Raw genomic sequence first — 27,206 nt, forward strand, 5'->3', positions numbered from 1 at the left:
ACAAATATGATTAAACACACTCTGGTCAGATCTGTCGTTACCTCAACCCTTCCAGCCCCACGTTGTGTGCCACAAAGAACTGTCATGGTTTAAGCCCAGCTGGCAACCCAGAACCACACAGCCGCTTGCTCACTCCCCCCCCCCCCCCCTTCCTCCCCCTGCTCCCGGAAGGATAGGAGGAAGAATTGAAAGAATATAACTCCCACGGGCTGAGATAAGAACAGTCCAGTAACTAAGGTATAACACACAACCACTGCTCCTACCACCAATAATAATAATGATAAGGGAAATAAAAAAGGAAGAGAATACAACCACTCACCACCCACCAACTGATCCCCAGCCTGACCTGAGCAGTGATCTAACCCTTCCTGGTAACTTCCCCCAGTTTCTATACTGGGCATGACGTGCTGTGGTATGGAATAACCCTTTGGCTAGTTTGGGTCAGGTGTCCTGTCTCTGCTTCCTCCCGGCTTCCCCTCCTCCCTGGCAGAGAATGAGACTCAGAAAGTCCTTGGTCAGAGTAAACATTACTTAGCAACAACTAAAAACACCGGTGTTATCAGTGTTATTCCCAGGCTGAAAGTCAAAACCACAGCACTGCACCAGCTACTGAGAAGGAGAAAAATGAGTGCTACTGCTGAACCCAGGACATAGAGAAAGGAAGAAGTGGTTATCAAAATACTTTATTTCAGGGAGATCCCTCAAAAAAAAAAAAAACAAAAAAAGGAAAGATGGGGGGGGGCAGAACCATGAGGAAAAGGACTCTCCCTTGTTAGACAGACATGCCCCCAGCGTCTTCAGAGCTCCTCTTGAGTCAACTAAGACATTCTGCTGCTTAAAATAAGCATAGGCCAAAAATAAGATTGGCCATTTTCCCAATGAGACTTTAGTAAAGAATGCGTATATATATATATATATATATATATATATATATTTGTTCCTGGGGGGGGGGGGGGGGAGAAGTTGATGTTGCCAGCAGTTCACAGCAGTTTTTGACTCTCTCATTACAGAGTGTATAGAACTGCATTGCTGAAGACACTCGACACAGAAGGGCTAACTAGGAGAATACTAGGCTAGCAAAGAGGAGAGAGGGCAGAGAGAAAGGGGGAGGGGGCTGAAGTCCTCTGTGCATAATTTACATGGAACATCTTATGGAGTGAGGCATTGCAGGTATCTTAGCTGATAAAACTTCAATCTGTTTTTTCTGTTTGTGGGGTTTTTTGTGTGGGTTTGGTTGTTTGTTTTTTTTTAAAGAATTGCAGCCAAAACAAGACAGAACTGCAAAATCCCAAAGTGGCTGCTTTGACACTCTTTATAAAAAAAATGAACAGTCACTCAGGGGCACTTCCCACTATACTTTCCCTGGGATTTTGGCCCGCTTGCGAGCGATGGCATCTTCTACCGCCTTGAGCTGCTTCAGGAGCTCCTCTCGTCGGGACAGGGTGCTGGATTTGCCTGCCTTGGCACCCATGGGGCCTGGCTCTGATGCTTTGCCTGGTATGCTTGTGACTTTGCTGGAGCTCTTGGACTGAGGTGAGAGCTGGCGCTTCCTGGAAGGGAGAGATTGAAGAAGGTGGTGAGAGGGAGCAGCACACAATGCTGGAAACAAACTCTATCACTGTCTGCTCCAGTAGGAAGCATCTCTAAGCACTGGTGGAAGAAAATAGGTTTGAGACACAAGGCCTTTGTTTGGAAAAGTGGCTGAAACAGTAAAAGATCAGCTGCTCCAGGGGGATCCCGAGATTTAAAATCAGCTTACAAAGGCTGTTGTGAGAAGCTCACTGGGGGTTGTGCACGTGCAAGGGAGCTTGCAGGGACGCAAGGGAAGAGGGGAGAGTAGCACAGGTTAGTGCAGGGCAGACCTGGAGCATCCCCGCTGTCTCAGATCCCAACAGCCTCTGCCCTGGTGTGGATTTCAGAGTTGTGGGGAGCTCACAAGCACCCAGCACTGCACTCCAAGTCTACACTGATGCTGCTTTGCTGCAGGAGTATGGCTGACCCTGCATGGGGAAGACGGGAGCCACCAGTCCCTGTTGCTGGCAGCAGTGGCTTTTCCTGGATAGGGTAATGACTGGGGCTGGAGGAAAGTGGCCTGTGGCTCTTCCCACCACAGGCCACAGGCCACTACTTCCCCTCTTGGGTGGAGAGGTATGACAGGATGGGGAAGCAGAGCAGCATCATGAGCCTGCCAGGGCTTTGCAGTGCCACCAGCTTGGTGACACAGAGAGAAAAGTGTGAGCCTTGGCTGGTTCTAATGACCTGGATCATTTGGGAAAGCCTTTACTGCTGCTGCCAGATGTCAGCAGTGGGAATCACCATCCCCTCTGTTAATACCAGCTGTACCCTTTCATATTACACTTAAGAGAAGCATGGCTGTGCAAGCATGACCCAAACAGCCCCAAGCAGTAACAAGATACAGGGCTAGGTTTCGGTTTAGGAAGACTGATACACAGAACTTGAGGCTCACTCATGCCCCAGGCTGGGAAAAGGGGATGATGCGAGTCCCACCTGCCAAGGAACATGGGAGTGTAGGACAGGGCTGCATTCGTTTGCTCATAGATCCTTGCAGAGAGAAATGCAAAGCAGCACCGTCTGGCTACAGGCAAGGAAGACCGAGAAAGCTTTAGGTGTGCTGCAGAAGGTGCTCCACAACCTTTTAGCCAAAGGGCTCCGAGTGAAGCAAAGCCCAAGGCCCCTGGAGCCACACATCCAGTTCTGTAAAGGGATATTCCTAGCACAGCAGTGAGTGCAGGCTACCAAGAAATCAGACACAAGCTGGACACCCATCACCAGAAGGAATGGGAAGGTACAAAGCCAGAGCTAGTTACCAGTCTCATGCAGGGGCCACATTTTAACACCTCACAGCAGCAAAGTGAGCAGCTGAGAGTATGACAGGCTATAGAAGAAAGAGAATTGGGCACCTGAGTCAGGTGCCACAAGGAGCTTGGCAGCAGGAGGAAGTGATTGTACTATCTTTCTCATTAGCACTACGCAGTGCTAGCAAGAGGCAGAGGCAGAGGCAGCGGCATGACTGAGCTTGCACCTAACCCAGTTGGCTACTCTTTCTGGGACTGACCTCAAGAAAACCCCCAGGCTCCTGCTCATTTCTGAGCTGGAATGGCTTAGCCGGTGGCTTCCACATGAACCCCATGGCACCTCTGGCTCCCACCCTGGGATCTTGGCGTCCTTCCTCCTGTGCCTCCGTAGCAACTGGAAACTATGGCTAGAGAGCCTCAGACCTGTCCTGAGAGGAGGGGCTGAACCACTGGAGAAGCATGAGCCCCAGCCTGGCCCACCAGAGACCCATGAGAACAAGTGGGCACTGACCTGTCTGTCTGCATAGGAGAAGGTTTTGGGTTCTGGCCCCTTTGTCGTTCTTCCTTGGGTGAAGAGAGTCTCCCGGTTGCCTTCCTGTCACGAGAGCCTACTGGGAGGAAAAAAGTTGAGACACTCTCACTCATTGCCAAGGTACATTTCTCTACCCTGCCTACTGCACCACCTCAGCAGTGTACAGCTGCTCTCAAGACTGACCACAACAGGCCAAGTCCACCAGCAGCCAGAAAACAAACCTACTGCTGTGCACTCCATCTTCAGGGGAAGCAGGTAAGCTAGTCAAGTCTGTGCCCCAGGGTCAGCTGTACAAAACAGCACCTACAGGGAACTGCACTGGTCCTCTCCTCACCCTCTGGCTGCTGGAACAAGGCTGCTTCATAGTGCTTTTAGGTTCACAAACCTGCAGGGCAGGGCCAGCCCTCACAGACCGAGTCAGTGTTCCATTGTGCACAATGGGCACAGCAGCACTCGAGCTGGCTCCAGGCTGGCCAGGTAACAGGGTGTATTGGCTTCAAGAGTGCTGGGTATGTGAGCTCTGCTGCTTTTGGAGCCAGCTAGGGCAAATCCACAGGCAGCATCACCCCAGTGTTTGTTCAGTGCAGACAGAACTGTTGTGCCCTGCCCAAAGGGAACTGCCATGGGGACTCATCGGCAGCAGGAAGCCCATTGGGGTCCTGCAGCAGCATTACCCAGCTTTGCTGCAGTGGGTTTCCCAACCACTGCTATCCCAGTACACATAGAGGCAACCACAGCTGGAAGGCAGCCTGTTTGTTTGCCTGCAGGGCTGTCTGTGAGTCCCATGAATAAGTTGAGCAGCACACCCTGCCATACTGCACTGGGACAGTAATGCTGGTGGCTGCTGATCTTGCATTCAGTTGCACTCCAGAGAGCAAAGGTACCCAGTTCCTCGTTGTAGCAGTGGCTAATTTGTGTGTTAGGACAGCCCCCTGTTCTTAAGCACTGACATTAGGAGAAATCCACGGCTGCAGACACTGCAGATCTGATCACTGCAAGGTTACAGAACAGGGAAGCAAGACTCAGGGCACAAACTGTTCAGCTTTGTGCTGGGACACCAGCACAAGCTGCACTCTGGAAGGTGCTTCTTGCTCAGTTCCAATTCAGTCAAGGGTACACTTGCCACTGGGAGGTGAGGCTGAGCTGCCTTCAGAGCTTGTGTCCCACTTGATACTGCTTAAAAACACTTTATAACATACAGACAACAAATAAAGTATATAATTGCATCTACATCTGTGTATCTATAAAGTCAGCACAGTTTGCTAGGTCAGCCCCTTCATTTGTCTGCATCTCAGCAGTAGTTGTGAACTAGAACCCAGTGAACTTAAACCTCACCCAGTCCCTTCCATGCTGCTTTTGCAGGAGTTGAATGAAACCAGGCTGTTAGCACAGAATTTTTTTCTGGCTGGCACCCAGAGTCAATAAGATACCTGCTGAGACAACAGGGAAAACAACATCATGTGTCAATGCTGGCTTGTACATCAAGACCAGGCACCAACAACTTGATTTTCAGTAGTGATAGCAAAGGCTGGAGCGTGGCAGTTAGGCCCCTCTCAATGTAGCTCACTAGCTCAGTTTTCCAAGGTGCTAATTCTGATGATGATGATTCAGACACAGGAGAACACTTGGAAAGCCTGTGTCTTTCTAAACATACAGGGCAGATCAGATTGTGTCACATACAGGTGGGAAAAATCACCTCATTTCACAGGACAGATGATCAAGCCAGTTAGTGCATCCATCCTGGAGCCTTGGCAGCCCATGTTCCCTTTCTAAGCACTGCCACAAGTCAGGAAGACTAAGATCCATTGTGATGCACTGAAATACGAGGCACAGAAGACTCCAGGATACAGTAAGGGAAAACCCTCTGACTTCCACAGCCACATCTAACATCATTATTAATGAACAGGAGGCTGCTGTGGGATGGATGCGTTACGTACAGCAGAGATGCGCACACTGTATCTTCAAAGTGAGAGCTTTTTTGCAGTGGACTTGCACAGACATAGTGGAGCCAAGGCACTTGCAATGTGCATCACAAGGCAGCTAGGCAAGGCCAGGTTTGGCTGCCCAGGACTGACCTCACCTCGCTTACTTCACAAACCAGAGTGTCTCACCTCCACCATGTTTTTGCAGCAGGACAGCTAATATACCCACGTAATCTGGTGGCAATCACACCTTCTGAGGTTTTGGAAGGACACATGCCTGCAATCAACGTTTGCAGGTTAACTGACTCTTGCAGCAGAGACTTTCACAGGACATTTGTCACAATTGCACCACCTTGAGCAGTAGAGCAGGAACCCAGCTAGGCCAGGAGCCCCTGGGATGGCTGATGTCTCACCTCTGTCAGGCGACAGGTTCACCCGCTTGGCTGGAGGAGAGGTTGGCCTGTTTTTGTCTGCTGGCTCATATCTTTTCCTGCTTCCTTTGTCAGATGCCTAAAATGGAATTAAAAGAGACAATGGAGCTGAGCAGCTACTTCCCTCTGGGGAGGGAAGCAGGCAGAAATATTTCCTGTGATGGGTGCCCATGATGTACTTGCTGGCTCATGCAAGTGTGACTCCAATTAAATGTTTTGTGCATACCAGTCTCAACCATCACTGGCACCATGTAATTTCCCTACCACTGTAGGAAAACAGCAACATTCTTTGGCACTAGGGCTATTTTCATAATGGTCAGAAACAAAAAATATCAGCATTTTGTAGAATATTTTTTCCAGCAGCACCATGGATAGCAAATGTCAAGGAGTCATGTAGAGTTATGCCTTCTTCTAGGATCCAACCCTGCCAGGTGGTAGTTATGTGTCATGGCACACTTCTCCCCATGGAGCATGCTTCACAGACTTGATAAAGGCTCCTCATGTCATAGCACAGGGAAGTAGAGAAAACTGCAGCCTTAGACTGCAACGGGGAATTTAGACTGTCAGAAAAAAAAACATTAATGCTTCAACACCAGGAACCTACCCATGTGATTAGGGTTCCCTGTTCCAACACAAAACTCCACGAGGCCAAACTCTCCCACGTGATCTGGACTGCAATTTCAGCCAAAGGCACTAAACTGAGACATCAGACGTAAGGGGAAATGAGCCAGGCTTCCTGCAGAAAGTGTGAGCACCTCAGAGAGGAGAGGCAATCGCCACTTTTACCTCCTGACTTAGTTAATGACTTGTCAGCAGCTTGCTCTGGAGTGGGCGGTGGGAGGAGAGCTCACTACAAAGCATGCAGGAACCATGCTTTCAGCAGGCACATTTTTGATTGCACCGTGCATGCCTTTGCCTCAGTGCTCCAGCTGCAGCCTTTGAGAAAGTGGGTAAGAGCCCTTGAAGCTGCAACAGGAATGTGCCCCAGGGGAGCCGCCAACACAGTCCCACCACAGGGTGTGTGCTGCCAGACTGGTTCTGTGCTGCCCTTCAATCCCAGCTGCAGACCTACCCGGCTAAGCTCATTCCAACAGTGTGGAGTCTGGAGCATCAACTGCCAGCCCCGAGCCCCAGTATCCATCCCATCTGCTCCTTGGATCCCTGAGCGGAGGGAATCGAAGCCATCCCACCTCTCACCTTATTCAAAAGAGTCAGTTTGATCTCTTTGTGAGTGCTGAAGCCTCCCTGCTGAGACTGGGGGGCTGATGGCTCCTGGGTCTGGAGGAGCTGCTGTGATTTGCTCCCTTGGGTGGGCTTGGCTGATTTCAGGAGCTGAGCAGGCACATCCCGTTTCTGCTTCTCCTCTTTAGTGCTATCTTCTTTTTTTGACTTTCCTGTTGAAACCAGAGAGTAAGTGTAGTGACTTGTGGCTGGCTTCCTTTTGCCTGCCCTCCCTTTGGAGGGCAGGACAAGAGGATGCTGCTCCAGGGACTGAAAAAGCCCACATCACTTAGCACAGCACATGGCCCCAAGGTTAAAAGATTCAGGAAACCAGAATTTCCACAGAGAAGCCACTTAACATAAAAGACAAAGAACAAAAGGCTCTTGCTGCCAACTCTGCTACAGTCCAAAAAGAACAGAGGAGGAGCAACAAGATACTGGAGTTATCCAGAAGATTTAGTTTTACCTCACAAGGGTGAAAGAGAACAAGGTAAGAAAGGGGACATCAGGCAGAACTCCCAGGCAGGAAAAAGCATCTTTACAGCCAGATGGATGGAAGGATGCAAATGTATATTTGCTCCAAAGCCTCCCTTCTCCACACTCTTACCCTCCTCAGATGAAGCCTCTGGACAACCCTACTCTATGCCAGCCACAAGTGTCAGCCTCTGCTCAACAATCTTCTTGGAGCCCGTAGTACCACCAAGCAAGCTGTATGCAGGTCTTTGCTCCTCCCCTTCTTTTCCTAGGACCCCTCAGAGAAGAAAATTCCAAACCAGGTACCTCTACCTTTCTTCTGCTGTGCTGGGGTTGGGGATTGGGAGCTGGCTGAGGAAACAGGACTGGCCAAATCCGCATACATGTCTTCAGAGTCAGCGCTGCTTACAGAGCTGCTGCTGGAGGAGGCACTAGAGACAGAAGAAACGCTGCTCATGCTCAGGGACCTGGAAAGAACCAACAGCCCATTACAGTCATGAATGCAACAAGAACTAGGCAGTGATGAGGCAGACACCTTTTTCTCAATTCCCCTGCATGGCTGGGATGTCAGAAAGCTGCTAAGGCAGGCATTAACCAGGAAGAGACAAAGGCCATGCCTCCTGGGGTGCATATGATATAAGAAATCCCAAACATGTTAGATGCAAACCTAGAAAGTACTGTTTATTTATAAGCAGGATTAAGGCAATATGTTAACAGGTCACTGTTTCCCCAGGTAAACAAAAAAGTGAAAGCAGGGTGTGCGCTATTATGTACAGGTCAGTGTTATGGCTCAGGTCAAGGGTTCTCTGGCAATGTTTTTGTTGTTTGGCACACATTTATTCATGGAGGCTTTAAAAGCCCTGGAGTCCTACAGCCCACAACTCCTGCCCAGCTCCCCAGGGCACAGGAGAGCCCAGATGCCTGTTTTGAGGATGCATAAACAGTCATGACTGATAAGGACAGGGGAGATGCTTCTAAGATGGTTATCTTCTAATAGTGCATATAAGATAGCTATCTTCTCATGGATTCAGAACCTTAGAAGTGTCAATCATTATATTAAGGAAGACTTTCTACTTAGAAAAGTAACAGACAAAAATACAGGGCTATGTATCAGACTTCCCTTCAGGGACACACCACCACCACCAGAGCTTCGCTATACTGAAGTGGTTCCAACAATCTCAGCTACCTGGGGCTGCCACCACCATGGGGGACCAGGCATACATTAACTGCATGAATATTCAGGCAGCCTCTCCAGCAGGTTCTGCAGGCCACACTGACTTCTGTGCTCCAGAGACTGCCCTGCCAGCAAGGTCCAAGCTCACTCGCTGGAAGCTGGCTTGGGAATGACTGAACAGGCTGTGGCAGCTTTAGCACAGAGTCCTGGAAGGAGCTGCAAAGTCTCTACCTGATGGCATCCTGACAGAGACAATAGCAGCTTTCCAGTACCTAAAGGGGCTACAAGAAACCTGGAGAGGGACTTTTGACAAGGGCAGGTAGTGACAGGGCAAGGGAGAATGGTTTTGAACTGACAGAGGGGAGACTGAGATGAGCTCTTAGGCAGAAGTTCTTCCCTGTGAGGGTGCTGAGGTGCTGGCACAGGGTGCCCAGAGAAGCTGTGGTTGCCCCATCCCTGGCAGTGTTCAAGGCCAGCTTGGAAGGGGCTTGGAGCAACCTGCTCTAGGGGAAGGTGTCTCTGCCTGTGGCAGGGGGTTGGAACTGGATGAGCTTTAAGGTCCCTTCCAACCCAAACCATTCAACCATCAAAAGACTCTATGACTGCTTCAACAGTGACTGGATGAGTCCAAAACTCCTTCTCCAGGAAAGCTCCTGGCTACAAGGTTGTGACAGCAGATCTGGTTTGGGCATACACTATATTTTGCTCTTTCCCACACCTGAAAAAGCAGCAAGCACAGCCCCAGTGCCATGCAAGGAACACCTGCGTTAAGTTTTCCCCATCTTCTTCTCTCAAGCCCAGTGCAGTGCAGAGCCAGCATGCCTGAGCACTCTCTGAACCTCTTGCATCACCCCTGCCCAATCTGATGAATGCGACAAGGATGTAATAAACAAGTTTGTATTTCTGTAAAATAATGCAGATGTTAAACCTTGGAGTTTCACAGAGTTCAGATATGTGAACTACTGCTGGTCAGAGCCAAAGTCTGACTTAATCCACTAGTTTTACACTACAGGTCTACTGTATTACAGGGAAGTGTTTCAAGGCTGCCTGTGAGTTTTCAGGGATTTCTGCGTGTGAACAGGTGCAAAATAGCTGATGAATGACTTGAAAGAGGTTTGTTTAATTAATCTTTACTGGAGGGAGTTAGCTGTTTACAAATCCCACAGACTAACAAACAGCCATATAACTATTCACTTGCAGCTAAACACAAAGGGAACTGGCCATGCAACTTTGCCAGCAAAGTAAAAATATCATTAGCTGGGCCTTTTAGGTATTTTCTGACCTACCTCTCCAGACAGGCCAAGCATCTTCCCTAAGGACATTCAGTAACCAGAGGTAGTTGAGGTTCAGAAGAGCAAAGCTCTGTAGCCTGAAACTGTTAACTTCTAAATAAATTAGGATGTGGTCATAGAGAAATATTTTAGTCATAATTTAGGTAAAAATTGACAGTTCAGCACACAGATTATTTCCTTGAATAAACCACAAGGACACTACCAATGTCATACTACTGTCATGGGGGTGTTGGTCAATGAGAAAATGAACATGAGCCGGCAGTGTGCTCTTGCAGCCCAGAAAGCCAACTGTATCCTGGGCTGCATCAAAAAAAGCATTACCAGCAGGTCGAAGGAGGTGATCCTGCCCCTCTACTCTGCTCTCATGACACCTCACTTGGAGTTTTGTATACAGTTCTGGTGTCCTCAACATAAAAAGGACATGGAACTGTTGGAACAAGTCCAGAGGAGGGCCACAAGGATGATCAGGGGACTGGAGCACCTCCCATATGAAGACAGGCTGAGAACGTTGGGGCTGTTCAGCCTGGAGAAGAGAAGGCTGCCTGGAGACCTCATAGCAGCCTTCCAGTATCTGAAGGGGGGCTATAGGGATGCTGGGGATGGACTATTCATTAGGGACTGTAGTGACAGGACAAGGGGTAACAGGTTAAAACTTAAACAGGGGAAGTTTAGATTGGATGTAAGGAAGAAATTCTTTACTGTGAGGGTGGTGAGGCACTGGAATGGGTTGCCCAGGGAGGTTGTGAATGCTCCATCCCTGGTGGTGTTTAAGGCCAGATTGGACGAAGCCTTGGGTGGCATGGTTTAGTGTGAGGTGTCCCTGCCCATGGCAGGGTGGTTGGAACTAGATGATCTTAAAGTCCTTTCCAAACCTAACTATGCTATGATTCAGGACTTGGGATTTGTAACATCACACACACAGTCTTGTTTCACATCCTAGGCACCTACCTACAGCTTCTGATACTTGAAGCTACAGAGAGCTTTTGCTGTGAAAACCACAACAGTGAACAATAGTTATAATCTCCCCCTTCTTCAACAAAGGTTATGAAGGGTCAAGGCTGTACCTGGACTTCCTGGATCCAGATGGAGAGTGGGAGACTGATGCAGATGATGACCTAGAATGAGATCTGGAGAGAGACTGAGACAAGGACCTAGATTGGGAACTGGAACCACTGTAGCTGCTGGCACTGCCACTGATGCTGCTGCTGATGGTCTGCCTGCAAGACAGCAAATGACATTGTCACCTCGCTACACTGTTGTGAAACAGAGGTGGAAGAAACTGCTGAGGGATAGTTTGAGCATGATGCTGTTGTCCTGTATTGCATCCAACATTGGTGCTTTGTAAATGTAATTGTTTCAAATGTTCTTCTCAACCTTGTGTTTGCAGTCCTGAGGAAGCATCCGTTTTCTGAACAGGAGGTGTTTTATGCAAGACTGGATAATGTTAATGAAAGCCAGGCAAAGAATGAACTCAAGCAACTTAATCCTGTACTGATACCAGGAGCAAATGCTTCTTACTGAGAGAAATTGCTAACTGCAACTCCACAGCAGGAACTACCTTGTATTTCAGGCTTTACAAATAATCATACCCCTTTTTTGTGACTAACACACCAATACTAATATAAATAGAGCTGTTGTCATTTGCACAGCAAGGAGATTAGAGTGGGGTTTGTATGGGTATAAGCATGGAAAAAAAAAATCCCAAACCCCAAGACTGAAATAAAGAATAAGGGAAGATGAATAAAGATATCCAAGATTATTATTAATTAGTTAAAGTAGGTGAAATGGAAACTAGAACTGACAGAATTTCTATGGAAAAGAAACTGCCACGATCTGTTTTCACCTATGGAGACATAACTGCTCAGCCCAGGCCTTTTCTTTAGCTACTGTGAATAAATAGGAGATGTAATTGCATGCAAAATTAAGAACTGACTCAGAATGCTTCTGAAAACCTGAGCAGAAACTATACTTCCAGCCATCTTCAAAACACACTGACAAAAAGTATCATTCAATGATTCATGAAAAGTATATATGCCTGACTGCAGACATAAAGTGTTCTCAGTCTCCTTGTGTGCCCATAAACCAGGCATTTCTAGTAAATACACTTCTTATGCACCAAACTGCTGCTTCCATAGACTAGACACAAAGGTACCATACTGCCATTTCAAAACTTCTAGTGTAAGAAGGATGTGTGATGAGTTTCAGCTGTGCTTAGCTGGCTCCCTGTCCTTCAAGAACAGGCAGTGCTACCTGCATTTATCCTGTTAAGATTTTTAAACTCAGTACAATGGATTAAGCCTGATAAACATTTAAATACAGACAATTGCTCCTTGTTTGAAAACATTTCAAATGCAAAAGGAGGAGAAAGGTGACTAAAACAGTTAGAGGACAGGCAGAACAGGATACTTGAAGTATTCAAACTAGTCACACAGGATGAAACCAGGAAGAGAAAGCAGAGCAGGGGAGCCAACAAGTTGTGTATGCGGGACGGTGAAAGCAGTGGAATTTTTCTTCCTCTCCTCCAGTGGTTCTACTGAGTGCTGATGAATCAGCTCCCAGGACCACACAGAAACACCCCCTGCACACTGGTACATGTTTAGAGTAAACATGGTCCAAACCCATCACCACAAACCTCAATACTCCAACATGTCAGATCTGCTCTCTGGACCAAACACACCTCTGCATGGCCTCTACAACCAGTGGCTCTTAAATATGCCTTTTTTTGCACTGCAGACTCTGCTTTTTGACACATTTAATGCATTCCACCTACTTCATCCCCCATCCAGCCTTCAGAGACAGGAGCCACTTGCTGTGGCAAAGTCACATTCACCCCCAACTCTTTCCCTCTCTTCCTGTTTCCTTCCTGCCCCAGGAAACAGATTTCTCCTTTAATACTGAAGAGCCCTTATAGTCAGGACTCCTGAGAGAACCCCAGGATTTGCTCTATCTGCTGGGAGATGAAGGCTAACTCCACCCCACAGCTTTCTTACCTCCTGGGTGGAGTCCTTGTCTGACGTTCCTTCCTTCTTGCCTCTGGATTATCCCCTGGTTTGGCTGACTCAGGTGCAGCTGTTGTAATTTTAGTGAGTGGCTGAGGGACTGGAAGGGCAGCTAGTTTCTTCACAGACTTTTCACTACAAAAAGGAAGATTTTCATGTGTGATCAAAGTTGGTCGGTACAGACCACAAACATTCTCAAAAAGTAATGAAATGCACTCATGTTTGTTGATGACTGAATGTTATATAGATTACTGTAGCTACAGACACTTGCTGTTTCACCAAACCACACTCAATACGGATTCCCCTAAAGGGATCAATTTCCCATATTCTAAATCAAGTCACCTTTTCAGACATAAGTTACTTTACAACAGCCAATTTTGGAGACATTCGACTTGTAAATTAACTACTGAAGTAGACTATGTGGAATCACTGTTTCTTATCCATTTGACTCTGTGCATTCTTATCCAAAACACATACACCTACTTAAAATCTGCCAGTCAGGCTTCAGAATCAAATACACATAGTTTATGCAGAAATCCTTTTTCATTCCATCACACAGATCAGGGTGCAAAAGAGGACATATGTGCAGATGTCTCTTGGACCCATCCTTGGCTCATGTTTCCCTGTGTAATGCTTGATGGGTAACAGTGTTGCAGAGGACTGCTATACAATGCTTGAGACTATCTAGCACCCACTACGCGAGTAGTGCTTTGGCTCTTCAGCACTGATCACTTCTGGGCTCAGAGCACTCCAACCTCTGGTTACTCCTCAACATCCCCAGCACTGATGTCACACCTAGTATTAACTGGGGAGGAGGCAGCTGTCTGTATATAAAAATAGAGACTCTTAATTCCTCCTCTTGTGCTTAAGAATATCTGCATTTATTCTCTGCAGAACACAGGATTAAGCGCATGCAATGTTATGTAGTAAAACCAATCCCCATGCTAATGCAGGCTGCTGGATCGTGTTATGTGTTACCAAACCAGCACTTCAATGTGCGCCAGAAGTGTGTAAAGACATTGCTGCAGGTGTTGGAAAAGGGTGAAGTTTTACGATAAAATAATCATACAGAATAGTAAAATGATTATATTTGAGAAATTTATAAAGCACCTAAGGCTTTGTATATTAGAGGAAGTTGCAACTTTGCTGTTTTGTATCATAGTTACTCTATAACTAAATGTTACAATGGTAGTCTTGGTAGCAAGAACTAACATAACCATATATGGTGAAGGGAGTATGGTGGATTTAGGGAAGTAAGTATTGTGAAAATCTACCCAAGCAGAAACCTACGCTTGAGGTAGCCAAGAAAGACATACCAGAGGCAGTCAAGGGAAGATAAGAAAATGCTAGCATCCACACAATGGCTGGGATGTATCCAAAGAACAGAAAGGTGAAAAGGACAAGCCAAGGAAGACTTCTTACTTCATCCGAGGAAGACTCTTTACTTCATCAGGACGACCACCAGAGGGGGCTGCGCAAGCGCAAAAGAGGCTGATGTCGTAATAGACTGATGTAGCAATCCTTGATTTATATGTATTAGTCAATGATGTAATCTGTATTGAATATGTATTAGTTATGAGATTTTTAGTGTATAAATTGCGAACGCGATGTGACGAGGACGAAGGCAGATTTGGGCGCGTGCCCCTTGTTTCCCAGCGCTGCAATAAAGCACCTCATATAACCATTCCGGTGGTTATGTGTCAGTTCTTATGCTAATATTTTGGTGACCCAGATGGGACCTTGCGGGCACTGCTGAGGCGGATTGCATCTCGATCCTGCTCCAGCCAGCACCGAGAGATTCTCGGGGAGCCATCAACCGCGACCGACCTCTGCTGCTCACGACGGACCTCTGATACGGTAAGAAAGGTGCTTTTTTTTTGATTTGGTCATGGTGCCGATTTCTGGTAACGTCTGTTAGACGCGGTGAAAAGCTGCGTTTGGTTGGGCTAATGGTAAAACCTGTCTGTTAGATGCTGCGAAAGCTGCGCTTGGTTGGGCAGGGAGCTCCCGGTGTAAGCCTAGGCGCCATCCGTTAGACAGTAGTGAAAGCTCTGCAGGTTCGGCAAATCTGGTCTGTTTTTTGGTTTGGTTTTGTGCTGCGGGATCAGCATCTGTCTAGCTAGACATTGTAACTCAGTGGTGTGTGTGTGTGTGTGTGTGGTGTGAAAGAAACTTGTTTTAGAGATCTCTTTGTATTTGTAAAATGTCGTCGATCCCTAAGTCGTCCCCATTAGGCTGTCTTTTAAGCCACTGGAAGGAGGGTCGATTTGGGCAGAGTATGAAGAAAAGTAAACTAATTGATTACTGTAATGTATGGTGGACACAGTATGAACTAGAGGATCAGGAGAAATGGCCTGAAAATGGGACAATATACAACACTATACTGCAATTGATGTTATATTGTAAAAGGGAAGGGGATTCTGCAATCCAAACGTGGGGATGAGTACAGAAAGGATAGGGTATAATCAATGTGCATGTTGCAAACAGGAAGGACACTGGAAAAATGAGTGTCCATTTAGGGGAGGACAATTTATGTCCCCAGGGAATCCTTTTATGGGATCTGATGTAGCTAAGGCGATGGTGCTAGGAGAGTTTGATAATCAAAGCTGACTAGGCAGGGCGGGAAATGAAGAGCCCCTCATGAAAGTCCAATTGGGAGTAAAGGAAGTGAAATTTTTAATAGACACAGGGGCTACCTATTCAGTTTTAAATGATTTACATGGGAGGTTAGGGGAAAGGACTACGACAATTGTGGGAGCCACAGGGAAGGAGGAAATACAGCCATTCTTGCAGCCCCTAGATCTGCGATTTAGAGGGAAGGAATTAACACACGAATTTCTATATGTACCAGAATGCCCCATTCCCCTTTTAGGACGGGACTTATTGGCCAAATTGGATGCAATGATCATTTTTGAAAATGGTGAATTAATAATGCAAATTCCCGAATCAAAAGTAGGACAGATCCTGGTTCTTAAAGAAAAGCCTATTGCTCAAATCCCAAAGGAGGTAGAAGAGGCTGTGATACCAGTAGTTTGGGAAACAGAAATCCCGGGAAAATCAGAAACAGTTCAACCAGTAACAGTGGAACTAAAAGATGGAATTAGGCCAGTAAGAATAAAACAATATACACTGAAGCTAGAAGCAAGATATGGGATTATAAAAACAATTGAGAATTTTTTTTTTTAAATATCAAATTTTGGAAGAATGTGAATCAGAATATAACACTCCAATTTTTCCAGTAAGAAAACCAAATGGTGAATATAGGTTAGTACAGGATCTGAGGGCAATAAATGAAATAACAAAAGATATCCACCCAGTAGTAGCAAATCCTTATACACTGTTAACATCTGTGAAGGAAAAATATAAATGGTTTACAATGATTGATTTAAAAGATGCTTTCTTCTGCATTCCTCTTGATAAAAGTAGCAGGAAATTGTTTGCATTTGAATGGGAGAATCCACAGAGCGGACGAAAAACACAACTAACGTGGACCAGACTACCACAAGGATTCAAAAACAGTCCAACCCTTTTTGGGAACCAATTGGCTAAGGAGCTGGAGGCATGGAACACTCAAGGAAAGGTACAGGTACCGAGATCACAATATCTCTTATTGCAATACGTAGATGACATCTTTATTGCAACAGAACAAAAATTGTTATGCATAAAAGTGACTATTGAAATCCTGAATCAGATAGGCCTGAATGGTTATAAAGTCTCGAAAGAAAAGGCACAAATCGCATGTACAACTGTGTTGTATCTAGGATGTGAAATTTCGCAAGGACAGCGAAAACTGAGAATAAACCGCATAGAGGCAATTTGCACCATTCAAAGAACCACGAAATTTACATGAATTGAGGACATTTTTGGGCATGACAGGATGGTGCAGGTTGTGGATAATGAACTATGGACTCATTGCTAAACCCCTGTATGAAGCCCAAAAATCACGTTTTTGTTTGGGACAAACCACAGAAAGAGGCCTTTAAAAAACTGAAGGAGGAGTTAACGAAATCACCAGCATTGGGACTCCCAGATTTGACAAAGGACTTTCAGTTATTTGTCCATGAGAGACAGAGATTGGCGTTGGGAGTATTAACCCAGAAACTTGGAAGCTGGAAAAGACCAGTAGGATATTTTTCAAAATAACTGGACCCAGTAAGTGCGGGATGGCCTTCATGGTTACGAGCGGTAGCGCCTAATACAGGAGGCCAGAAAACTGACTCTGGGAAAGCATATTGAAGTGTTTGTACCACATATGGTAACAATTGTCTTAGAACAAAAAGGGGGGTATTGGTTATCCCCTAGCAGAATGATGAAATATTAAGCAATCTTAACAGAACAAAACAATGTAAGTTTAAAAACCACTAACCTGTTAAATCCAGCAGCTTTTCTAGGAACCGACTTAGAGGAAGGAACTCTTGAACATAACTGCATAGAGGTCATCGAGCATACATATGCAACCAGAACAGACTTAAAAGATGTACCTCTTGAACAACCGGACTGGGAACTTTTCACAGATGGAAGCAGCTTTGTGGAGAACGGGACACGGTACGCAGGATATGCTGTGACAACGCAACAGGAGGTAATTGAAGCAAAAGCATTGCCTCCTGGGATGTCAGCTCAACGGGCAGAGCTGATAGCTCTTACAAGAGTGTTGGAACTGAGCGATGACAAAAAGGTAAATGTACGGACTGATTCAAAGTATGAGTTTGGTGTAGTACATATACATGGAGCATTATGGAAGGAACGAGGACTGTTATCTTCACAAGGAACTAATATAAAATATCAAGAGGAAATTTTGAAACTGATATTTGCTGTACAAAAACCCAAACAGGTAGCCATTATGCATTGTAAAGCACACCAAGGAGGAACTTCAAAGATATCTGAAGGAAATACACTGGCAGATCGAACAGCTCGACAAATTGCCCGGAAGGTATGGAACATGATGGCCCTGATAATTCTTAAGGTAAGTCCACTCCGTACATATCTTCCACAAGATCCAAAATATTCAAGAGAAGATGAGAAGTTGGCAGGACTTTTAAAGGCTCAAAAGAATTCTGAAGGGTGGTATACAACAACAACTGGACAAGTAATAGTACCACCAGCAATAATGCGAAAAATCCTACAAACTGAACATCAAAAATGTCATTGGGGTGCAGAAGCATTGGTAACTTACTTAAAAAGAGGAATAATTTTCACACAGATGCTAACTATGGCAAAAGCAGTGGGGTCAAAATGTGAAATTTGTTTGAAAAATAATCCAGTAGTAAAAAGACAAGTTGAGATGGGAAGAATTAGAATAGGGGTGGAACCAGGAGATTATTGGCAGGTTGATTTTGTGGAACTACCAAAGGTACAAGGGTATAAAATATCTATTAGTAGGGGTTGACACCTTTTCTGGATGGCCGGAAGCCCTTCCCTGTCGCACCAATCAGGCAAAAGAAACAGTGAAATGGTTGCTCAGAGAAATCATTCCACGATTTGGAGTCCCTTTAGGGATATCATCAGATAGGGGCCCACACTTTGTTGCAACCATAGTACAAGAAGTTAGTAAACTATTAGGGATATCATGGAACTTACATACCCCTTGGAGGCCTCAATCTAGTGGACAAGTAGAAAAGATGAATCAAACATTAAAGAGACAAATCAGTAAAACATGTCAAGAGGCCAAAATAAAATGGCCACAAGCATTACCTATAGCTCTGTTATGAATCAGAATAAAACCCAGAAGTGGGATGTCAGTAAGCCTCTATGAGATCCTCTATGGAAAGCCATACGAGGCACCGGAACCCACTCCTAATACCCATATTAAAGGGAATCAAGACGTTTATAATTATGTGCTGTCTCTCGGTAGGACTTTAGCTCGACTGCGGAACATTCTGGTGTGGAACAGACCACTAGCTTTGGAAAATCCAGTACATGATATCCAACCAGGAGATCGAGTATACGTCTGCAACTGGAATGAAGAACCATTAAAAGAACGGTGGGACGGACCATATCAAGTACTGTTAACCACGTTCACAGCAGTAAAAGTAGAAGGGGTGGATTCTTGGATACATACACGAGTAAAGAAAGTTCCAAAGGTTTGGGAAACACAAGTACTAAGTCCTACGAGACTAAAACTAAAATGTAAATAAGATGTCTGGATTTGTTTACAAAACTTTGTTGTTTGGTCATTAACACAGCTGACGGTTGTTCCCTTTTTAGAAATTCCTCAGAAAAGAGATGTTTTGACACGGCTCATAGGACAAGATGCCATTCTGACCTGCAAGTTCACAGACACCATTCCGGTAGGATCAATGCCAATAAGGGTAATTTGGGAAAAGGTAGATAGTCCTCCCCAATATCCAGACCTAATCTTTGACAGTAAGAAACATGAAACTCAACTGCAGGGTAAATGGAAACTAAAAGGTGAAGTTAAAAATAGACTCAATGGGCACAACCTAAATGCAGGGGTAGTAGAATTACAATTGTCAAACTTTACTTTCATAGAACAGTGCAAATATTGATGCATTATATAAACAAATGAAAGTGTAGATTATGCAGAAAGAACATTTATTGTCAACTCTGCAGGAAATTATGGAATTGAAAGCAAATCACAAATCTGCAATTGACTACAGTGAAATTGAAGTTACAGGAAAAAGAATTAAAAGACCAGTGGATCCAACACAAATAGTGCAAATATCCTGTCAGGATCCTGAGGAAAATCTCATGATAGGCCTGATTAAGGATTTTGCAAAAATGCAGAATATAAGCAAAATAGCAGCATGTTTACCAATACCAAGGGCAGCAGGAGAACCAATTGATTGGGGAATAATAACGTTTCCACTCCCAGAAATTGAAAATAAAACAGTGTGCACACAGGTAACTAAAACTGTGCAGAAAAAACAGACAATATATGTCAAACAAAATTGGAAGAGTCTGGGCAGTCGTAGTGATTGTAAGAAGTTATTAAATTTCACCTATTCACCGATTGGACGATTTAAAAACGTGGGATGGTGTACATATTACGAAGCTAAGGAAATATGCCTCAAGAAGAAATAGAATGGAAATGTCAGAATAAAAATGGCTTGAACGAAAGTTGGGATAGTGTTTGGTCAACGAGTATTTTGCAGACATTTCAATATGGGGGAGAAACACCTTGATGTCTTAAATGGACAGGGAAACAAAATGCAACAGGAGACATAAACTTGCTGTCAATGAATAAGGTCAGTCAAGATACTATCAAAAATGTTCCCTGGTGGAACTGTACGAGAATTTTGGATTGTGATACTGACCCTGAAGAGATTGCAATACTCCCAGTTAAAATTGCTTTGATAGCAGCATGTGCATGCCGAGGATTGAAGAGCAGAGGCAAAACTTTAGGAGATTATAAGTATAAAGTAGATTGCAAGTCTTCAACTATACGTAGTATAGGACATTTTGTCTGGGCTGCAAGTGATGGGTCTTGGACCACACATTTATTTGTAGATGGTTTTGTCAAGGAAATCACCTTAGGATTACCCACACTTTGTCCAATATGGAAGAAATCACCATTCAGAGGCAAATTGGAAACTTTGCAAATTCAAACAGAAAGAAATATTGATTATGAGGATACTTGGCAGGAACCCTCCACAGGAAGTAAAGTAGGAGGGGCTATGGAATCCCTATTTGCCCAGGTTGCAAACTACGGAAATAGGGAAATGATTTATAATCTGATTGGTCAAACAGAGAGACTAGCAAGAGTAACAAAGAAAGGATTTAGAGATTTGAACTTACAGTTACAAGCAACAACTAAAATGACCTTGCAGAACAGAATGGCATTGGACATGTTACTAATTAAAGAACATGGTGTTTGTGAATATTTGAAAGACAGAATAGACCATTGTTGTATTGATATTCCTAACGTAACTGCGAACATAGAATACGATATTTCCCAGTTGACCAAAGTAGAACAAGAAGCGGAAAAAGAAAGAGAGTACGTTGAACAAAGTTGGATTGGAGCACTCTTCGATAGTTTGCGCCTTCACCTCACAGGATGGGTCCGTTCCCTCATGCAAACTGTAATTGTAATACTGATTGTATTTTTAATGCTATATCTGATGTATCTTTGTATCCGGAAGGAAATAGCCTGAAGCAGTGCATGGACCCATCGAATTATAGGAGCAGTAACTAGGGAATATCCAAAGCACCCTACACCTCCACCTACCTATCAGGAGACAATCACCTAAGGAAATGAAAATACTTGCTTAAGTTAAATGAAGTATTTTCAAAGGGGGGAAATGTTGGAAAAGGGTGAAGTTTTACGATAATCATACAGAATAGTAAAATGATTATATTTGAGAAATTTATAAAGCACCTGAGGCTTTGTATATTAGAGGAGGTTGCAACTTTGCTGTTTTGTATCATAGTTACTCTATAACTAAATCTTACAATGTAGTCTTGGTAGCAAGAACTAACATAACCATATATGGTGAAGGGAGTATGGTGGATTTAGGGAAGTAAGTATTGTGAAAATCTACCCAAGCAGAAACCTACGCTTGAGGTAGCCAAGAAAGACATACCAGAGGCAGTCAAGGGAAGATAAGAAAATGCTAGCGTCCACACAATGGTTGGGATGTATCCAAAGAACAGAAAGGTGAAAAGGACAAGCCGAGGAAGACTTCTTACTTCATCCGAGGAAGACTCTTTACTTCATCAGGACGACCACCAGAGGGGGCTGCGCAAGCGCAAAAGAGGCTGATGTCGTAATAGACTGATGTAGCAATCCTTGATTTATATGTATTAGTCAATGATGTAATCTGTATTGAATATGTATTAGTTATGAGATTTTTAGTGCATAAATTGCAAACGCGATGTGACGAGGACGAAGCCAGATTTGGGCGCATGCCCCTGGTTTCCCAGCGCTGCAATAAAGCACCTCATATAACCATTCCGGTGGTTATGTGTCAGTTCTTACGCTAACACAGGCAGAGAGCATCTTGAAAATGTTGAACCCTCTGAATTGAGAAGGAAAAACAACAAAGGCAGGTCAATAAGGTACAAGAAGTGTGGCAAAGAGGATTGTCCTATCTTCTGGAGAATTCAGGGGGATTCCCATGGTGTAATCTATTTGTAGGCCACCTTGAGAGAGGTGACATCACTATGGTGTTGTCACCTTCCGATGTATCCATAATTTACTATGTATTACAGGAGTTTGTGAAATAGCAACTTTAAGTATTTAAAAGAGCAGGAGCACTGGCATAATTTCCCAAAACCAGTTTCATCCCTACAGTACTGTTTTAATTTGTCACCAATGTTAAAAATAGATGAGGCTGAACCATTTATTTATTCTAAGGCTGTACATTAACTAAAGCCACAGTAGAAGAATGAATTAAACTTTCTTATAGCTCCTGCATAAACGTACCTGCACACACAGAGTGTTTAAATAATAAATCATGCATGTGTTTAAACACTCATGTATACATATAATACTTAAGGATACTTGTACAGTTGGTTTTAATAAGTAAAAGTGTCATCTTTTAATTAAATATGTAAAGCTAAGCACTCTTCTATGCAGGTCATTTTGCATCATCCATTTCTTCCTTAAACTGTCGACCAGGTCAGAAGGGTTTGACTCGGGGACTGGGCTCCTGTTTGGAGCCTCTTCTACACTGCATTATCAGAATGGAGATGAAGCCTTACCCCTTCCCAGCAGGTGGTAACAACACCCCTTTAGACTTCGCAAGTGGCTTGTGTGGAGATGGTGTTGGAGAAGGAGAGGGTGAAGATGAGAAGGACCGTGATCTAGAAAGGAAGAACACATTGCTCAGTCCCTGGGTCTGCAGATGGCTTTTTCTGGCTTTCGGTGCACTTAGCCATCACCTCCTCCTTTGGCTAGAGACTGCATCCCAGGACTAGTTCCTGTGGGTCTGAGCTTATCCTAGTTTTATATTTGGATTCTGTTCAACAAAACTAACTTCTGTCACCAGAACAGTGGTAAAAGTAGAAAACAAAAGGAAAAAATAGGTTTGTCTGCAAGAGAGGCACTCTCAGGTATCCCAAACCAACACATGAGGCTTTCTCCATACTCTGTATTCTCTCCTTAGGTAGAAATAAGGGGAATGCAAGTAGGATTTTGACTTGCAAGTTCAGTATGATTTGTTTCAAACTGCTTTATGTTCCTGTAACTCCATGTACAGTTTATCCTTTAAACAGCAGCAGCAAAAAAAAAACAAACAAAACCAAACCCAAACTTGGGAGAAAGACACACACACACAAAAAATAAAATACTGGATATCTGTAATTTCTGGAACACAAGGAATCAAGTGGAGTGTATCAAAACCAACAGATCAAAGGGCAAAGGCTGTTTCCTAAGATCAGGACTGACCAAAGAGGCAAGCCACTTACATAGCTCACCAGATTCTGGCATTCAAGTGATTCACCCCACCACCAAGGCTGGAAGTACCCTTGTTGCAGCCTAGTACTTCAGAAAGCCAGACACCTCAGTGACTTGCCTTCTGAAGAACAGTTAGGCACTTGGGTGTTCCTTACTCTCCTGCCTTCCCACAGAGGCATCTAATTGAAGTGTGTCATCTCTGTCTGGTGCTGTCCTGCCAAGGAACAGAGCCTGGAATGGGGTGGATGGGTGAAGGTCAGTCTGCTCCCCAGAAACACATTTGTGCTTTCGTCAAGATCAACTCCCACCTGAGCCTTTCCCAGGAGAAACCACGTCTCCAGAAGCAACACTGTGCACTCCCATCAACTGTGTGATCCACTCTGGATATGTGTATGATTTCAGATCTGAAGAGGTGCCTATCTAAGGAGCCAGTTCTCCTACTATGCATATCCCAGACTTGGGAAACTGTCTGCAAGGGCAAGGAAGTGGCAGGGTAATAAACATGCCTCTGTTTGATCAGCATGGGACACTGAAGTACTACTTTGAAGTGTCAGGACTATCACAAGACACAACTGGTTTAATAAATAAATGTGATTTGCCTCTTTAAATAGAAATTCCAGTACAATAGAAAAGAGATGCTGGTAACTTCTTCTAATTATAAAATGCAAATAAGGGAAACATTCATCTCTGCCTGGTAACCAAACACGAGATAATAGAGGCTAAAGCCCTGCCCCCCCCCCAACACATCAGCACAGAAAGCTAAGCTGATGGTGCTACCAAGAGTTACGGAATTGTCAGAAAGTCAAAATTTGCTTTTGAAGTTGTTCATGCCCATGGGGTCATATGGAAAGAAAGGGGATTGTTAATCTCTCGTGGCCCCCTATAAAATATAGACAAATAATGCAGGAACCTTGTTTACAAAATAATTCTTACCATGCTAAGAGACCCCTACCTGGAACAAAAAAGATAATTGTCCAGGAGACTATTGGCAAGTGGACTTCACAGAATTGCCACAGCACAATGGGCTCAGGTATATGTATATATTGGTACTAATAGATATGTTTTCTGGTTGGCCGGAGACTTTCCCCTGTCACACCAATATGGCCTGTGAAGTAGTGCTGCAAAATTCTCGATTTATTATTTGCCTCTCAAGGCAGTGTTTAGACAGTAATAAATACAAGTTGTTGCACATACATAGACGAGAGTGGAAGAATATCCACAGATCTAGCAGAAATCTGAAGCAGACAAAGATCTTGCATCAGGCCGCTAGAGATGATACTTCCTGAAGATTTGAAGAATTATGGCATGGACTTACTTCTTAGCTACCAAATTGGATATTGTTAAAAAACTTGTTTGTGATCATTTTAGTAATAATTTGTGTCTGTATCCTTGCATGTATCATGATTCAATTTTGTAGTTGCTGGTCACAATGGTGTATTACAATCAAATATGGGTATAGGGTATAGAATGAGACTTACAGGATATATGTATATCCTATAAGTTTCAAAGGGGGGAAATGTAGGCTTAAATTATAGGTTTAAATTAACAATAGTGTGTGTGGCTTTAAACTAACATAGTAAAATACAGAAAATTGTTCTAACTTGCTAACCCATGGGGAGTAAGGAATGTCCAGCTGATGGGGGAAGGAACATCATGGGACTGATAACAAATAAGAAGACAGAAAATAAGACCAAGAATGCTAACCTTCAAGATAACATTGAGACTGGAACAGAACAAAAGCAAGGACATACCACTGCTAACTTGGCACTAGGACCGTGTGAACATGCATTCAGTAAACACAGCAAGGAAGACTATCCTTGACCACCAGAGACCCCCACTCAGCAAGAAAGCACATGCATAATTAGAATGCAAATATTATAATTAGTTCATGGAAATCTCATGAATGTGTAAATCATCTCCTGGAAAAGCTGTAAATATGCATGAGTATGCTAAATATATAGCTGCTGCTGGCAAGTAATGAGTGCGCTCACCTTTGCGAAATGATGTGTGTGTGCCCAGTGCTGCAATAAAGAATGCTGCTTTCTAAAACTCCAAATTGAGTCAGAGAGTTTCTCCAACCAACTTTTACAGCAACAAGCCAGGCTCCTACAACTGCTCAGCTACCACAGGCATGGGAAACAGCCCAGCCACAACAGAACAGTATTCGTGGGTGGGAACAATGGGGAGAGAAGGGGGTGGCTAACATATCTGCTTCATTCAACAACCAAACCAGCAGGTTGCCTTGCAGTCTATCATATTTCCCTCACTCAGGAAAGTAGTTTGAATGTTTTATTTCAAGAGTTAGCTATTTGCTTTTAAGTAGCAGCAAAAGCAGCTGTTAGCAAGTGTTTGGAAAACAGTATACCGTTATTTTCACATCCAAGGAACCATTACCTGGACCTGCTGCCTGAGAAAGAGCTGTGTCTTGAAGAGCGACTAGAGTAAGAGCTGTAAGAAGATGATCTGGAACGAGATCGCGAGGAACCTGAACCAGAATAGGTGGATGAACGAGAAGAGGACCTGAAAGAAACATATTAAAATTAAATGTGTCTCAAGAAGTCCTCTGAGACCAAGGTCTTGTTTCCAGTGCACTTTCCAAGTTCTCAAACACTGCTCCAAAACCTACCTGCCTTCTCCACAGTGACCTATCAGGACTACAGCCTTTCCTCCATCTTTTCTTTTAGAGAGAATCCTGTTGTTGCTACCCCTTTTGTGCCCTTGAATAAGCCTCCCCTCCTTTAGCTACTGATTTTCTATCCCTTTTCAGGAACTCCTTCCACACATTCTCATGCCTTTACACCAGACAATCCCCTGATAGGTCAGGTCACACAGGGGACAACAGGAAAATCTCAGGTGCAGTGATCCCAGCAAGAAAAAGCTATCTGCTTCAGGAGGGCTTTGACTTTTAGATCCATATCTTCAGTTCAGCATGTTCCTCATTCCTCTCTGATACTTCCTCCCCCCCCGAGCTTCAAGTTCAAGCATTTAAAGAAAACTCCCCTCAATTCAGGGTGCTTCTTTCTGAAAGGTGTTTTTTTCATTGAGCTCACACCTGTTGGGTTTCTGAGCTCCACTGCAGCCCTCTAAAGCTGTGCTGAGCCTCCACAAACCCAGTTTTTCCCCATAGCATCAGCATGCTCTTCCTGAAGTGGACTCACCTCATACCTCCGGCACTCCTAGAGCAAATAGGCTCCAATGTTTACAGTTTCCAGCTCTTTCCGCTCTTATTAAGGTCAGTTGTCATCTAGACGAGTTACTAATCATCTGGATTGCAACCAGGTCTAATTTACCTGAAGAGTGACTTTTCCAAGGACCTTTCTTAGTCTTCAACAGACCACAACACAGCACCCACAGTTACATACCCCCTTTGACTTCCATCTCACTACCTGTATCTACCTGTATGTTGGTCTCCATAGCTGTTACTGAGCAGCAAGTCTTAAACTGCTTTCCCAAACATCTCAATATCTTCCACCAACAAGAAAGCATCATGTCGCATTCCCTGACACACTAACATGGGTCAGATGTGACATGCTCTTTTCCTTCACTCGCCTTGAAGAGCCAGAAGCAGATGCTGAAGAAGCAGAGGTTTTTCGGCACCTGTGCACATGGCTGGGAGAGACAGACACACCAAGCTTCTTTTTGGGAGACTTGGATCGGCGCCAGGGGTCCTTCCATTCATCTGCTCTCTTGGACTGAGTGGTGGTAAGCGTGGCTGTCTCCTTCTCCTTCTTTGGTGTCTCAGGTTGACGGCTGGAAAGCAAAGAGAAGTAGGTGGGATTGATTATTTATTTATTTATTTAAATATAGTAAGGCTAATAGAAACACAGGACCAGGAAAACATCTCAGAATTCAAGCCTTTATACCAGTACTAGCTCTTAACCTCCACTGCAGGATATTCAGCATCATTTTGGGGTGATGAAGTGTTAGAGCAGCTATCATGCTGGAAATCAGTGACTGCAAGCCTATCAAAACAGCACTACCTGTGAGTTTT

General features: G+C 44.4%; 1 protein-coding gene across 1 annotated transcript; it reads right to left on the reverse strand.

Moving 5' to 3' along the window:
- Nucleotides 1-1,317: 1,317 nt before the first annotated feature.
- On the reverse strand, nt 1,318-27,000 carry LOC130599992 (zinc finger CCCH domain-containing protein 18-like; the record flags this gene model as incomplete). The annotated part of the gene is made up of 10 exons (XM_057410880.1): nt 1,318-1,550; nt 3,328-3,424; nt 5,684-5,780; nt 6,899-7,095; nt 7,709-7,863; nt 10,927-11,079; nt 12,853-12,996; nt 22,522-22,623; nt 25,610-25,735; nt 26,765-27,000. Coding segments are annotated over 10 exons (1,506 nt in total), but the record flags the coding sequence as incomplete, so codon positions are not given.
- Nucleotides 27,001-27,206: the final 206 nt, after the last annotated feature.

Source organism: Pezoporus wallicus, unplaced genomic scaffold (genome assembly GCF_028554395.1).
Source record: "Pezoporus wallicus isolate ANWC-B61680 ecotype Strahan unplaced genomic scaffold, APGP_CSIRO_Pwel_v1 contig_11026, whole genome shotgun sequence".
Taxonomy (NCBI): Eukaryota; Metazoa; Chordata; class Aves; order Psittaciformes; family Psittacidae; genus Pezoporus; species Pezoporus wallicus.